This window comes from Peromyscus eremicus, chromosome 1 (assembly GCF_949786415.1).
Source record: "Peromyscus eremicus chromosome 1, PerEre_H2_v1, whole genome shotgun sequence".
Lineage (NCBI taxonomy): Eukaryota > Metazoa > Chordata > Mammalia > Rodentia > Cricetidae > Peromyscus > Peromyscus eremicus.
The window spans coordinates 71,730,136-71,745,006 of NC_081416.1; the positions used below are offsets into that span (position 1 = coordinate 71,730,136).

A 14,871-nucleotide genomic window follows, 5' to 3' on the forward strand; every position below is an offset into this window, starting at 1 on the left:
CATTTACCTATTTCAAAATCCACAGACCATAGGTTTATAAAATCAAACTGGAAGCATGGGAGATTAGGTGGCCCAACCTCAGAGCTGTCCTCTCACAGCCACTCCTCCTGGTCCTTCCACTTCTCCTATGGCTCTACACTGACCCTGTCTGAGGGTGTGGGAATCAACAGAACTTCCTGGGTTAAGATGGCTCAGCAGGGAAAGGCACTTGCCTACAGTGGAGCCTTGGAATCCAAGTGAAGGCATCCAAGTGAAGGAGAGGACTGACGAGGTTGTTTTCTGATCTCACAGCATCATGCACTGCACTCATGTTCCCTTCCCTCACCCAGATATGCACATGCATACACAAACTAAAGTTTTTAATTAAAAAACAAACAAAAATCCCTTTCTGTCATAAACCTAAACTCAGGAAAGTTCATTTCAACTAAATGTTGGTGGAAATATACATTAACTTACCCAGCTGCCCAAAGACCAAGGAAACAACTGTGCTGTGTGATAAACATGGAGCAACCCTTCTCTACCCTTCCCAGCAACAGACTGCTCTCCACTCAGGCTTTTTAAAAACAAAGCACACGACTTGAATTCTGACTTGCAAGCTTGCTGGCACATGCCCTGCCCAACTTCACAGGTCTGGTTAAGCTACTCACCACTGCTCCTTGTTTCACACAATACCCAGCTTTGATAACTGCACTGTCTGGTGGTGGTTTAGGAGCAAAGTAGGGAAGATGGCTTTGGGACCGTTTCAAATTGTTTCTGTCAACAATTTCACCACATTCATTTACTTCTTCTTTCTAAAATGAAGCAAAAAAATTATTTTCTTGCTTTAAAATATACTTTCATTTAATGTTATCTTAGAAAAATCTTAAAATTTGTGACACTCAATCACAACTTTCTTGCCATTGATCAAACCACAAACATCCACTTCTATAGTTTTGCAAAACTGTCATTAGTGCTTTTTCTTGGGGTGGAACACTGCATATTAAAATAATTTAAACAGATTCACAGGAAGTTACAATAAATATAAAAAGTAACAGAGGTCCTGTATACCCTTCAACCAAATTCTTCGCAAAGGGGAAGTGCATATTTCTAGGGTACATTACCCAAACCAAGCATCCATAAACTTTATTCAGATTTTAATAGTTATATACGCACTCTTTTGTCCATATGTGACACTACCACATGCAGCTGCTGTTGTGGGATATCTGTACACTATGTGAAGATATATTGCTGTGATTGGTTTAATAAAGAGCTGAATGGTCAATAGCTAGGCAGGAAGTATAAGTGGAACTTCAGGGCAGAGAGAGGAAGTAGGAGGAGATAATCGAGGCACAGGGTATATGCCAGGAGACACGGAGAGGAAACAGGAGGCGAAAAACGGAAGAGAGGTAACACCAAGTGATAGAACGTAGATTAATATAAATGGGTTAATTTAAGTAATAAGAGCTAGTTAGAAACAAGCCTAAGCCATAGGCTGAGGTTTCATAATTAATAAGGAGTCTCCATGTCGCCACTTGTGAGCTGGTGGCCCAAAGGAAAATCCGACTACAGGCTCAACAACAATCTCTAGAATCAACACAAAGAACTGCTCACTGTCACAGGGCCTCCTTGTGTTGCCCTTGAGCACTCCCATTCATTTGCTCTGACTTTTTTTTTTTTTTTTTTTTGGTTTTTTGAGACAGGGTTTCTCTGTGTAGCTTTGCACCTTTCCTGGAACTCACTTGGTAGCCCAGGCTGGCCTCGAACTCACAGAGATCCACCTGCCCCTGCCTCCCAAGTGCTGGGATTAAAGGTGTGCACCATCACAGCTGGCTAGTCTGTTTTCTAGTCATTATCTGAACAGGGTCTTTCACAAAACAAGCATTTGAAATACTGATGATGTGAAGTTATCAGTCTTCTTTGATGGATAATGTGCTTGATGTCAACTCAAAGGCTCTTTGCCTGATCCTTAACCTGCAGATTTTCCCCCCATGCTTGCTCCTGAAAGTACTATGGTTTTTATGTTTTAAAGCTCAATGTCAACAAATCCTTAGCCATACCCAAGACTTCCTGGCTATTTACAGCATCCACACACTACAATCCCATAAATAAGTCAGTTATGTTTTTAAAACGCAAAAGAACAATTAAGTCAACTGTCAGGTGTATCATGAGGTATTTTCAACCTGTTCTACATTTAAACAGGTCAACGACACTAATTAATCACTTAACATTTGCCCAATAGATTCTGAATAAATTAATCATCCCAAAGAGATTTATTTTACATTTTGTTGATTCTATATTGTCTAAATGTTACTTTGTAAATTTTTTTTCCGTTTTGGTTTTTCAAGACAGGGTTTCTCTGTGTAACAGTCCCAGCTGTCTGGAACTCACTCTATAGACCAGGCTGGCCTGGAACTCACAGATTCCCCTGCCTCTGCCTCCTGAGTGCTAGGATTAAAGGTGCCACCACTGACAGTGCTACTTTGTAATTTAAAATTCTGTATTATAATAAATAGCATTATTTGAAATGTTTTAAAAATGACATCTGTAGAATCTAATCTACAAAGTCATACAAACTGCTAGTGTCTTAACTCATCTATCCACCAACAGCCACACAAACTGCAACAGTGTCTTCATAAACTTATCCACCAATAGCCAACACAAGTCATAGTATGGGAGAAAGTTCGGCCCAGCTACTCATCAACTACATGTTTAGCAGGCTAAAATCATTACTTTTAGATAAAGCAATCCCCCCACACCCTTCTCTCTTCTTCCTTTTTTTTTTTTTTTAATTCAACTTTGACCAAAAAAATAAATAAATAACTGTAAACTCCCCCTAGAGCAGGGACTGGTGCTATTATACACACTTTGAAAAGCATAGAGAAAGATACTCAAGTTAGTTTATTGATGTTATAAGATTCTTCCCACTAACCACAATCACCTGGCACAAGGCTTGAAAAAATATGTTATCTGTTAAAATTTTAAAAGTCTATGCCAGATGATGGTGGTGCCCACCTTTAATCCCAGAACTCCAGAGGCAGAGGTGGGGGATCTCTGAGTTTGAGGCCAGTCTGGTCTATATAGTGAGTTCCAGGACAGTCAGGGCTACACAGAGAAACCCTGTCCTGGGGGGCGGGTGGGAAGGTGTCTACAAAGAATCAAAATCTTTTAAGATAAAAAGACAAAAGTAATGCGAATATTCAACACTGGCACATAGCCATCACTTTAAATTCTCATTTCTCAACTATTACTAATTTAATTTGCATTAAAAGTGTATTTCCTCAGTAAGTAAGTTGATATAAAAGTTTCAAGTTCATCTTTTAAATTACATAACTTTATTTTTCCTAATACCTAGGCACATCAGTACTTTTAGAATACAATCCAGCCAGGATTGCAGTCCCCGGGTCACAAGTTTAAAAAAGTTACACATATTTGCAGAATCTAACCCAGCAACTTTACTTCCAAGCATTAATTTATCTTGGTGTAGACCTGCAACCTCAGCTGCTCAGGAAGCAGAGGTAGGAGGAGCCAGAGTTCAAGGCTAGTCTGAGCTACAAAGCAGATTTGAGGACAACTACGGCAACTCTAAAAAGAACTAAGATATAGCTCAGTGGTAAGGCTCTAGCCTAGCATGTGGCAGCCCCTAGTGTTAGTCTCTAAAGTTTAAGATACATGAATGTGGGCTGGAGAGATGGCTCAGGGGTTAAGAGCACTGGCTGCTCTTCCAGAGGTCCTGAGTTCAATTCCCAGCAACCACATGGCAGCTCACAACCATCTATAATAAGATCTGGTGCCCTCTTCTGGTGTGCAGGAATACATGCAGGAGGAACACTGTATACATAATAAATAAAAAAATAAAATAAAATAAAAAGATACATGAATGTTCATCCCAACATTGTTAAATAAAATTTTAAAAAGCCCTCCATTTCTCTATTAATAGAGGCTTATAAATTATGGCAAATCCACAGAAGAACTCCAGCCATTACAAGTGACAGAGAATAACTTCTGATGACTGGTATAAGATATGCTGCTACAAAGTCTAACATGTAACTCTCATCTCCACTTCTGTACGGAGAATACAAAGAACTCAGCTCAGAGAAGGATCCAGTGTTTATCTGTGTAACTTCCGATCTTTTTTACAATAAACATACAAAAGTTTGCAAAACATTTTCAGAATAGGAAACTAAATTAAAAGCTTTTGTAGTTAATAAATACTGAATTAACTCACAAAGACATTCTGTTTCAGTTATGATGAAAATATAAATATCACCGGGTGATGGTGGCACACGCCTTTAATCCCAGCACTTGGGAGGCATAGCCAGGCGGATCTCTCTGAATTCGAGGCCAGCCTGGTCTACACAGCAAGATCCAGGACAAGCTCTAAAGCTACACAGAGAAACCCTGTCTTGAAATACCAAAAAAAAAAAAAAAAAAAAAAAAAAAAAGGAAAAAAAAAAATACAAATATCGATATGCAGTCATGAGACCTACATTCAACAGAAGCATTTATTTGTTACCTGAGTTGGAGTGATGATGGGAACACCACCAACAATATCAGTTCTGTAGGACACTTGCTTCTTGCCACAGTCACCTTGGCGACTCAGGCTGTCAGAAGCCGGCTGTGAGTCTGACTGCTTTGGTACCTGGAAGAGTGAGATGAATTATCATGCGACCAGAATTGTATTTGCAACCCTCTCCATCATCACAGAATTTTCAACTAGTTGTCTGCAGATAAATGACAAATGATAATCTATTTACCATATTGTAACAGAAGCTCTCAGATTGTTCCAGTCTGACAACACTTCAGGATACAGCCAACACCACCTACTGCTTGTGCAGTCACTACTTCATACACAGTTTGAGAAGGAAGCAGGGCTTAGAGGCAGCAGTTGAGATCCCTGCTGTACTACATTCTAGCCAAGTTTGTACAATAAAATGAAATAATCACACTCGGCATCAACAACATACTGAGTACGATTTAAAAGACATTTTATTTAGGAATCCTCACAGTCATTCAGAAACATTATCAACAATAAGAATGACAAACACAATGGCAATGTATAAAAATGTCTAAGTTAAAATTAAGTCATTTGTCCATCACCTGTGAACTACAGAGAAACTACCAACACTGTAGTCAAAGGCCCTACATGTACTAATGTGATTCTATCCAAGGCAAGGAATAGACACAAGACATCACCCAGAACATCACTAAAAGCTGTAATTCCCAGGCTCCATCCCCAGAATGAGTCTCTAGAACATTCCCCTCAAACTGCAGTTTCGGAAGGAACAGGTGCTTTTGAAGGACAGTGTTTCACAAACTACACTGTACTCTCATTGCACACCACACTGCACTCACCAGATCTGAGCTGGGGGACAATGCAGACAAGGATTTATTGACAAAGATGTTCTTTTCAAAGTACTGAATAAGCATGGGCTGTGTGCATGAGAAGATCTCAATCCATACATACTCATGAACATAACTATCCATGGGTAAAAATGACTTACATCTTAGGTAATATCATTTTCTCCCACTGCCCCCCTTGTCAGGCTTTCTCTTGGGCCCTGGCAACATCCTCCAGCTTCAAACACATAACCCCCTACAGTATCAACCACTGGTGGAAAAGGGAGGAAGAGAGAAAGGGAGCCCGGCACTGGTGGCATGTGCCTTTAGTCCCAGCACTAGGGAGATAGAAGCAGGTGAATCTCTAAGTTATTGGCCAGCCTGGTCTACAGTGAGTTCCAGGACAGCCAGGGATACACAAAGAAACCTAACCTAGAAAAAACAAAACAGAGAGGGGGTAGGGAGAGAAAGAAAAAGGGAAAAAGGGAAGGAAGAGAAAAGGGAAGGGGAAGGGGGAGGGGAAAGGAAAGGAAAGGAAAGGAAAGGAAAGGAAAGGAAAGGAAAGGAAAGGAAAGGAAAAGGAAAAGGAAAGAAAGGTAAGGAGGTGAATCCTGAATGCCTGTGATCCTAAGAGGGCTCACTCTTGAGTGCTTTTTAAAGGTGATTATAATAGTGGACAAAGTGTTAGTTGTTGGCTAAAATTAAGATACCACACCCTAGAACAATCTGCAGATGAAATCTAGTACATTTTCTAGAATCACATAATTTATTTCAGTCATTTTGCGAAGTGTGGTCCTGTCAACTCACTGAAAATAGAAAACAGCAGTAAGAAAACCTGAAGCCACAGAGATGACCTGCAAGAAGAGCAGCGGCTGTCCTCCAGGTAAGGGTTCTGCTACTCACAAGGACAGCTAAAGAAAAGGCTCTCATGAAACTTTAAAATACACTAATACATGCTGCCTTCCCCACTCTCCTTCCAGAAACATATCATACCAAAAATTCTTTTCTGTGCAACTGGCCCACTGTTGACAACCTGACAACCTTCACAATAAAGTCTGTGCAAGTACAATCCCCCACTCAAACCGATGATTACAAAAATTACAATTACCTTGTTTTCAAAAAAAGTACAAGTAAACTATCCAGATATAGAGTAACTCCCTCAGAATTTACAAAAAACTCTTAATGAAAAGTGAGCCAAATCCAAGATAAAGAACCCCCACCCTAACACATACACCCCACCTGCAGATCAGCCAACTGTTAATGAGCATCAAATAGTTAACTCACAGGGCTCTCTGCTCTATTGCTTCTTCCCTGCTTTTTATTTGACTATTTCTTGGGAGGGGTCTCAACACACTCTTAGCAGGCATTTACTATGACCCCAGCACAATGTCCCAATATTAGAAAAGAAAATAATGACTAGAGAAGGAAGATTTGAGCAAAACAGACATTTATGACTGAAATAAATAAAAGGCTACAGGCCTCTCAAAAGTTACAGGGGAGTGAAATTCAGCTAACCAGGAATGAGGGCAGAGCTGGAGGACAGAATCTAAGTGTTAGATAAATTCCTTGGTGGCAAGACCTGCAATCTCTCCATCTGAGCTGGCCGGCTGGCAAAGGCTTGGTTAACACTGCAGGGCAGCAAGGTCATTCATTCTTTAGATCAATATTCAGCTGACTTGTCCCAGTTGCCATTAAAAAAAAAATCCTTGTGGAGTTTCTGTTACTATTTTAAAAGACTAGTTTTTAGATTAAAAGCTAATGTAGACTTTTAAATTACAAGTTATGATGGGGCCGGGCGGTGGTGGCACACTCCTTTAATCCCAGCACTCGGGAGGCAGAGGCAGGAGGATCTCCATGAGTTCGAGGCCAGCCTGGTCTACAGAGTGAGTTCCAGGAAAGGCACAAAGCTACACAGAGAAACCCTGTCTCGAAAACCCAAAAAAAAAAAAAAAAAAAAAGAAGAAGTTACGGTTGGAAAAAGACATTTTAGAAATAGTGGACTTCTGCTTAGGCAAAAACTATGGGCATCTTCATTACTCTTTAAACCAGTAAGGGTCCAGGAACCACTACACTGATGGTAGACAAATACACATTTGAAAGCAGGCTTCCAATTTTGGTTTTTCCAAACTCAAGTCACTGAAAATGTCCTTCAAGAATATTTCTTCTAATATTGACCTTTTAAAAGTCTTCTTTTTCTTCTTCTTTAACTACTTAGGAAAGAATTTACAATGTCACAGACAGGGAAAGTAAGGAAAGACAGACTATTGCCGTGAAAAGCAGTGCACTAGGTGATATACTACTACCGTCGGAACAGTAACTAATCACCATACTCTTAGCCACAATGCTCTAACAATCTCTAAGGTGAAATCACTCTAGAAAACTCCACTTTTAAATTTCTGTATGTTTTAAGTGTATAGATGACACAGTACTCAGCAGATCACTAAACTATAGTTGATCAAAATATCATTTGGGAATGACTGCAGAGGAAGGAAAACTATACATGTACTAAAATGGAAATATACATCTTTCAAAGATCCTATGTGTAAATCATTAGCTATTTAGATACGAAATTAGACATATCACAGTCCAATATACTTAAATGTGCAAAATGCCTATGATGTCTAAATTGGTAAAATCTTTAAAAAATTTAACAAAATATCTATTTTTAACTGTACACACACACACACACACACACACACACACACACACACACACACACCGAGACAGGGTTTCTCTGTGTAGCTCTGGCTGTCCTGGAACTCGCTTTGTAGACCAGGCTGGTCTCGAACTCACAGAGATCCGCCTGCCTCTGCCTCCCCAGTGCTGGAATTAGAGATGTTCGACACTACCACCTAGCTATTTTTTAAAGATTGATTGATTGATTGATTGATTGATTGATTGATTGATTTATTTATTTATTTATTTATTTATTTAAGATGTTTGACACTACCACCTGGCTAATGTTTAAAGATTGATTGATGATTGATTGATTGATTTTGTATGCAGTGTTCTGTCTGCATGTATGCATGAAGGCCAGAAGAGGGCACCAGATCTCATTACAGATGGTTGTGAGCCACCATGTGGTTGCTGAGAATTGAACTCAGGACCTCTGGAAGAACAGCTAATGCTCTTAACCACTGACTTAGCCATCTCTCCAGCCCCCACCTCCTTTTTAAAATTTTATGTGTATGGGCGTTTTGCCTGCAGGTCTGTGTACCACCTACATGCCTGGTGCCTGTGTAGGCCAGAAGAAGTTACCGTGTCCCCCGGCACTGGAGTTATAGACAACTGTGAGCAGTCACGTGGGTATAGGAAACCAAACCCTGGTCCTTTGCAAGAGCAGCAGTGCTCTTAACCACTGGGCCATATCTCCGGCCCCAATAAAATACATCTTATTAAAGCCTAGGAATTCTCTCATTTCCCTATGTTTACCTAAAATTGACTCCAGTCAATTACCAGTTCTATATTTACATCACTGCATTTATAATTACTTTACTGATGATTTCTGTATTTTACTTTATATTTTCTAAATATGAATTATAAAATCATAAAAATCATTATCCAGATTTATCTAAAAACAGTAAAAATGTCATATAAAATAAAGCTGCAAGATCCCAAGAGCTAATTAAAGCTAATTAAATTTTACCAGTTTCTCCTTCCTGCTGAAAAGCTTGCAATGACATGAAGAAATATTTAGTCCCAAAAATAAATGGGAGAACAATTCAAGGCATTCCAACTTGGTAAAATGATTAGAACATTATTCCACTTTTCTTTAAATCACTAAAAGAAGCCAGTTCTGCTTATTACTATAGACTATGAAAAACAAATGCAGTAAAGTACTACATACAGACTTCATAAAGACATCTTCCAGGCAGGGAATATTTATTAGGAGTTCAAAATGATCAGCTAAAACCCTGTAAGAACATAAACTTCTGAATCTGCTCAAAATATTGTTATCCTGTAACTGCACAAGCCCCAAAATAACTTCTGCTTCACATACAGCTCAGATGTGGTGTGTAGGCGTTTTCTGTCATGTGGTAACAAGCTGTTCTGATGCAAGACAAAAAATTTGACCTAACTAAGAACAGCCTTGGTTGACTAGCTTAATGCTGCTGCTGTGTGGCACGGACATAAAATCGTTCACTTTAGATGAAATCTATATGCACTGATTTCCTGAGAACATGCTCTTTGACCGAGAGTAGATTAGGACCAGTAAATAACTATACTTCACTAAAAACAAACTTTAATGCATTAAAACCTCAGACAGGAGGAGTTCCTTCCCAGCCCCTTCCAAGTAGCCTACTTTGTCTAAGGATGAAAGCTACAGCAAGGCAGTTCATGGGCTCAGCAGCAGCTACTTGCTCAGAAAAGCTTGGCTTTGCTCATCGCACTGCAAAGTTCAGGGTCCAGGGACCAACAAGCTTGCCTGGGTTCCAGCTTCATAGCTTACCAGTGCTGAAGTCTGTACAAGTCACTCAACCCTTCCGGAAAGCTGAGGGAAAACCTTCCATCTAAAGCCTGTCTGCTGGCACAGTGTAAGTAATCAGTAAGTCCTGGTGTTCATTTTAAAAGAGTTTAATAGCAGTGAGTTGTAGCCTCAGCAGGAGGGAAGAGTAGAAGGTCCTGGAACTCCAGGGAAAAAGGTAGATGAGAGAAGGAGTTTATAGCCTCAGACATTCCTATAGCACACAGACAGGACCCTCTGGTTATCACAGTTCTTCAGACTCAATCTTTAGACCTGAGCCTTCCCTTGTTCACACCCATCTTCTCCTTTGCCTGACAAGGCTTAGAAAAGGAGAATGTTTGTGTCCATCCCCAAAGTAAGTGGTCCAAAGCCTCTTATCCTACTCTAGATGTAAAACAAAAACACAATCAGCATAAACAGTGATGTGAATCCTTACTAGGGACACAGTAAAAGGCATTCACAGGCTGACCATCTCCATGCACCAAAAAAGGCTCACATTCAGAACCCATCTTTTAAACCAAGCTTAAATATGCAACATGCTGGTAAGTTGAGGATATCACAGACACACTTTAAAAATGTAAAGATTACTTCTATAAAGGAAAAAAAAATTTTAAATACATACTTACTGTAATTTTTATAGCTTTGTTCAAGACATTTACCCACTCCACTAAGTCTTGCTGATCATTGGCTTGTAGGAAGTATTTTCTCATTCCCGCATTCATAACTGTCACAAAAAAGTATATGAAATATAGTTGTTACCTTTAAATTATGTAGAGAACAGCTGCAAAAGTCCTAACCATATTTAACACTACAGCTCTTGGATTTCACAAAATACACAGGCCATATAAAACATTGCTTTCATCACTGTCATGACCAGTTTTCATTAAATGCATATACCATTAAATAGTGAGTCAGTGATGTTTACTGACTCCCATGATGCATACATACTTCCCAGCACTCAGGAGGCAAAGGCAAGTAGATCTCTATGAGTTCAAGGCCAGCCTGGTCTTCAGAGTGAGTTCCAGGACAGCTAGAGCTGTTACACAGAGAAACCCTATCTCAAAACAAACAAACAAACAAACAAACAAAAAGAACATTACAATGAAACATCACTTGAGCACTTTCCTCCACACTTTGACCAGTATTTCTATGGGATAATTTTCTTTGGGGGAGACTGGAGAGAGGTCTCAGCAGTTAAGAGCACTGGCTACACCTCCAGAGGACCTGTGTTCAATTCCCAGCACCCATATGATAGCTCACAATTGTCTGTAACTCCTGTTCCAGGGGATCTAACATCCTCTTCTGGCCTCTGAGAACACTGCATACAAGTAGTACACAGACATACATGCCAGCAAAATACCCATACTAACTAATAAAATTATTTTAGGAAGCATTTTAAAAAATTCTGATTTTTAAAAAAATTGTTTTGGGTCAGGTATGGTGGCACATGCCTGTAAACCTAGGACTCAGGAGGCAGAGGCAGGTGGATCTCTTTGTATTCAATATCAGCCTGGACTACAAAGGAATCCCAGGCCAGCTAGGGCCATATAGTGAGACCCTATCTCAAACAAACAACAAAAAGAAAAAGAAACTCAACTTTTGCATTATAAATTGTCTTCCCTAATGCTGAATCCCTATACAAAAGCTTCTTCCCAATTATATATACAAGGTCTCTAATTCTGCTCACCAGTACTGTTATTAGCATCTGTGCTACATATACATCCACTGCTTTAAAGTCTTTAAGCTTGGGGGCTTGGAGTCTGAAACGTTATTTCATAGTTTCCTGGTAGCTGCTCCTCCACAGTCCAAGGCTCTGTACTACATTTTCCCTCTCTCTTCTAACCCCAAGTGAAGCTGCTTCGTGCTGTCTCCAATGTCTAAGTCACTGCAACATCTCCACTGTGCTCTTTCTGTCTTCCGACATTTGTGAAAATAATCCCCTGTAACAATTACTTTGGGACCAAGAAATGCCTCAAATGGTATTTCATTCAACAGACCTTAACTGATACAGCACTCTATTAACCTAATTAGTTGCTAATTAGTAGATAACTAGACCTTGTTTGAATTTGAATTTAATTATTGAGAAACAAAGTTCTGTACGGGTATTAGGCACCTGCATTTACTTCATGAGCTTTGTACAGTCTTTCACTCACTTCTCTTGAGCTGTTCAGTTGTAATTCACCGATCTGCAGGAGCTTCTCTATTAACTAGTTTTTTTTTTATCATAAGCACTTTCCCTGTGAATTCTTACTTTGCTCATTTGACTAAACAAATATTCTATCAGTTTTCCCTTTAATCTTATAGACTTCACGTATTTGCAAACCTCTATAATTTAAGCTTATAAACTTTTTTTTAGTCCCTGGCAATACTTTTAGCCCCCAAATAATATTTGTACTTAAAATTAAATTTTGTATTTTAAATACAAAATTGTTACACTTGAAGCTTTCATCAAAAAAACAAAAACTAACAACAACAAAAACAACTTTTTTTCTTTTGAGACAGGGTCTCCTTATATAGCCTTGACTGGCCTGGAGTTTGATATGTGTAGACCAGCCTGGCCTCAAACTCACAGAGATCCACCAGCCTCTGCCTTCTAAGTGCTGGGATTAAAGGTATATTTTCTATGAAATTTATAAATGCCCCCTTAAGGGACTGGGACTATGTACTTCATAAAGTACATCTGCAGATAGCTGTCTACAAGTCATAAGGGGCTCTTTAATTACACCTATTTATATCATATGCATTTGTTTAGAAAATCAAATACTACTATAGGAGCTAAGGCATCTGAATAGCCACACTGTTGAAATTGTTCAAATATAAAATCAACTTCCAAGGCCAGGCATGGTATCACACACCTTTAGACTAGCACTCTGGGGAGGCAGAGGTTGGCCTACCTCAGAGTTCCAGGTTGGCCCAGTCTACATAGTGAGTTCTAGGACAGCCAAGGCTACAGGGTGAGACACTGTCTCAAAACCAACCAAAAAACAAAAAACAAACAAACAAAAAAAAAACCCAAGAAACAAAACAAAGTTTCCAAAAGTCTCCACCCCATCAATGAATGATTAATGTACTAGCACTCAGTTGAACATGACCAAGAGAAGGAGGAAATGAAAATCCTCAAAGGAACACATGATTTTGAAATTGGGCCTGGGAACAAGTTACTCTAAACAGCTCCCTAGACTAAGTTGAAGATCCCAGAAGTCAAAGTATATCTTATGAAGTGCTACAGAAAAATTCATCTGAAAAGTAAAAAACATTAACACACCATTAATTGTACTTCTGCATGTTTCTAGAGCAGTGGTTCTCAACCTATAGGTAGTGACCCCCTTGGGGGTTGAACAATCCTTTCACAGGGGTTGCCTAAGACCATCAGAAAACACAGATATTTAATTATGATTCATAACTGTAGCAAAATTACAGTTATGAAGTAGCAACGAAAATAATTTTTAGTGTTGAGGTCACTACAAGGAGAGGAACTGTATTAAAGGGCCACAGCATTAGGAAAGTTGAGAACCACTAGAAAATAGAAAAGTATCCTAAGTGTATTTCAGCATAACTAGGAACTCCCTAGGACACTGCATCTGTCTACAAATAGCTTCTGTCGTTAACATCCAGTAGTCAGCATAGCATGCATTCAGACCTTGTCCAGTGTCAGCTCAATGGTGACTTCTTCCCCAAAATATTGTTTGGAGCATCAGCTCAGAACACTGAAGAGATTTACAATCCAAGTATTTGGAGCTGGAGAAATGGCTCAGTTCTTCCAGAGTACACAAGTCCAACTCCAGCACCCATGTGGTCATTTACAACTGTCTGTAATCCCAGTCCCAGGTAAATCTGACAGCCACCACCAGGCACACACCTGGTGCCCAGACACACATGCAAGCAAAACACAAAATACACACAAATAAAATAGTAAGTTTAAAAATAAATAGAATCTAACAGTGTACTACAACTGCTGGCACTAAGCAAATGTATAATACACATAATTCTAAATGAGTAATATTTATATGAGGGTCTTTTGGAAGGGGAAAAAAAAGAGGCCAACATAACTGAACTAAAAAGACTCCATGACGTTTGATATGTAGCTCAGTGTTTGCCTACCATGCACAGGCTCTGGGTTTCATCTCTAGCCCCTCACCCCAAACCCAAAACTAAAACAAACAAACAAAAAACCCACACAACTCTTGATATACCTTGTGGTTTGAATAAAAAACTCTCATGTTTTTATTTTATGGCAAGAGGGGCAAAGACATCTGCTACAAACTAAGAAGCCAGGACTCAGCAAGGCTGATAAACTCATGCAGGGCTCCCAAACACTGTCCCATCTGAGTCCTGCTCTCCTTATCTACGCATCAGCAATGTCACGTGTCCTTTCCCAGAGAAAAAGTACCAATGCATGTGAAGAAACGGACACAATAATCCTCTCTTATCATCGTCCTCTGGAAAGTGGTGTGTATGCAATGCAGGGGAGTGAGCAGACAGGGGAAGGAAGAAGCTGTGAATACCACAAACACAAAGCTAGGACACCTCTGGGCTGCCAAGCTTTTTAAGCAAGAGTATCATATGAACCTTAGTCCTCAGAGGCTTGTCTGCTTCCTACCTTTTCACCTGAGTACACTTTTATTCAAATCTTTACAACAGAGCAAATAAAACAAATGCATAAAAACTACAGCACAGATATTGGCATAACTGCAGCAAAAACCCTCTCTCATGATCCAGGACTAAATGGCTGTGGCTCAAGTGTGGCCACAGATCTGGTGGTGATGAGGCATGCATGCATCAGGTCTTTTCTCACTTTTTTGGTTTTTGTCTCCTACTCTTGATTTTTTTTTTTTTTTTTTTTTTTTTTTTTTTTAGTATGCAGTCCAGGCTGGTGGCCTGGGACCTGCCATCCTCTTGAAATGCTGAGATTACAAGTTTAGAAGTGAGATTGCCACATCAATTTCACTATTACTGCTTTTTAAATTTGCTGATTTTTTTGCCTTTCTTTTTTTAAAGTTAGCCGGGTGGTGGTGGCTCATGCTTTTAATGCCAGCACTAGAGAGGCAGAAGCAAGCAGATCTCTGAGCTTGAGGCCAGTCTGGTCTACA

The 14,871-nt window shown here is 39.6% G+C and overlaps 1 protein-coding gene across 5 annotated transcripts in view; it reads right to left on the reverse strand.

Moving 5' to 3' along the window:
• Nucleotides 1–14,871, reverse strand: part of Plekha1 (pleckstrin homology domain containing A1) — a 49,281-nt gene that overhangs the window by 14,005 nt on the left and 20,405 nt on the right. For all 5 annotated transcript variants that reach the window (XM_059265630.1, XM_059265648.1, XM_059265639.1 and 2 more), the window contains 3 exons: nt 10,408–10,505; nt 4,493–4,618; nt 648–791 (listed from right to left, as the gene is read on the reverse strand). In XM_059265630.1, the coding sequence (XP_059121613.1) occupies nt 648–791; nt 4,493–4,618; nt 10,408–10,505 (368 nt within the window). The remainder of the gene's footprint in view (nt 1–647; nt 792–4,492; nt 4,619–10,407; nt 10,506–14,871) is intronic.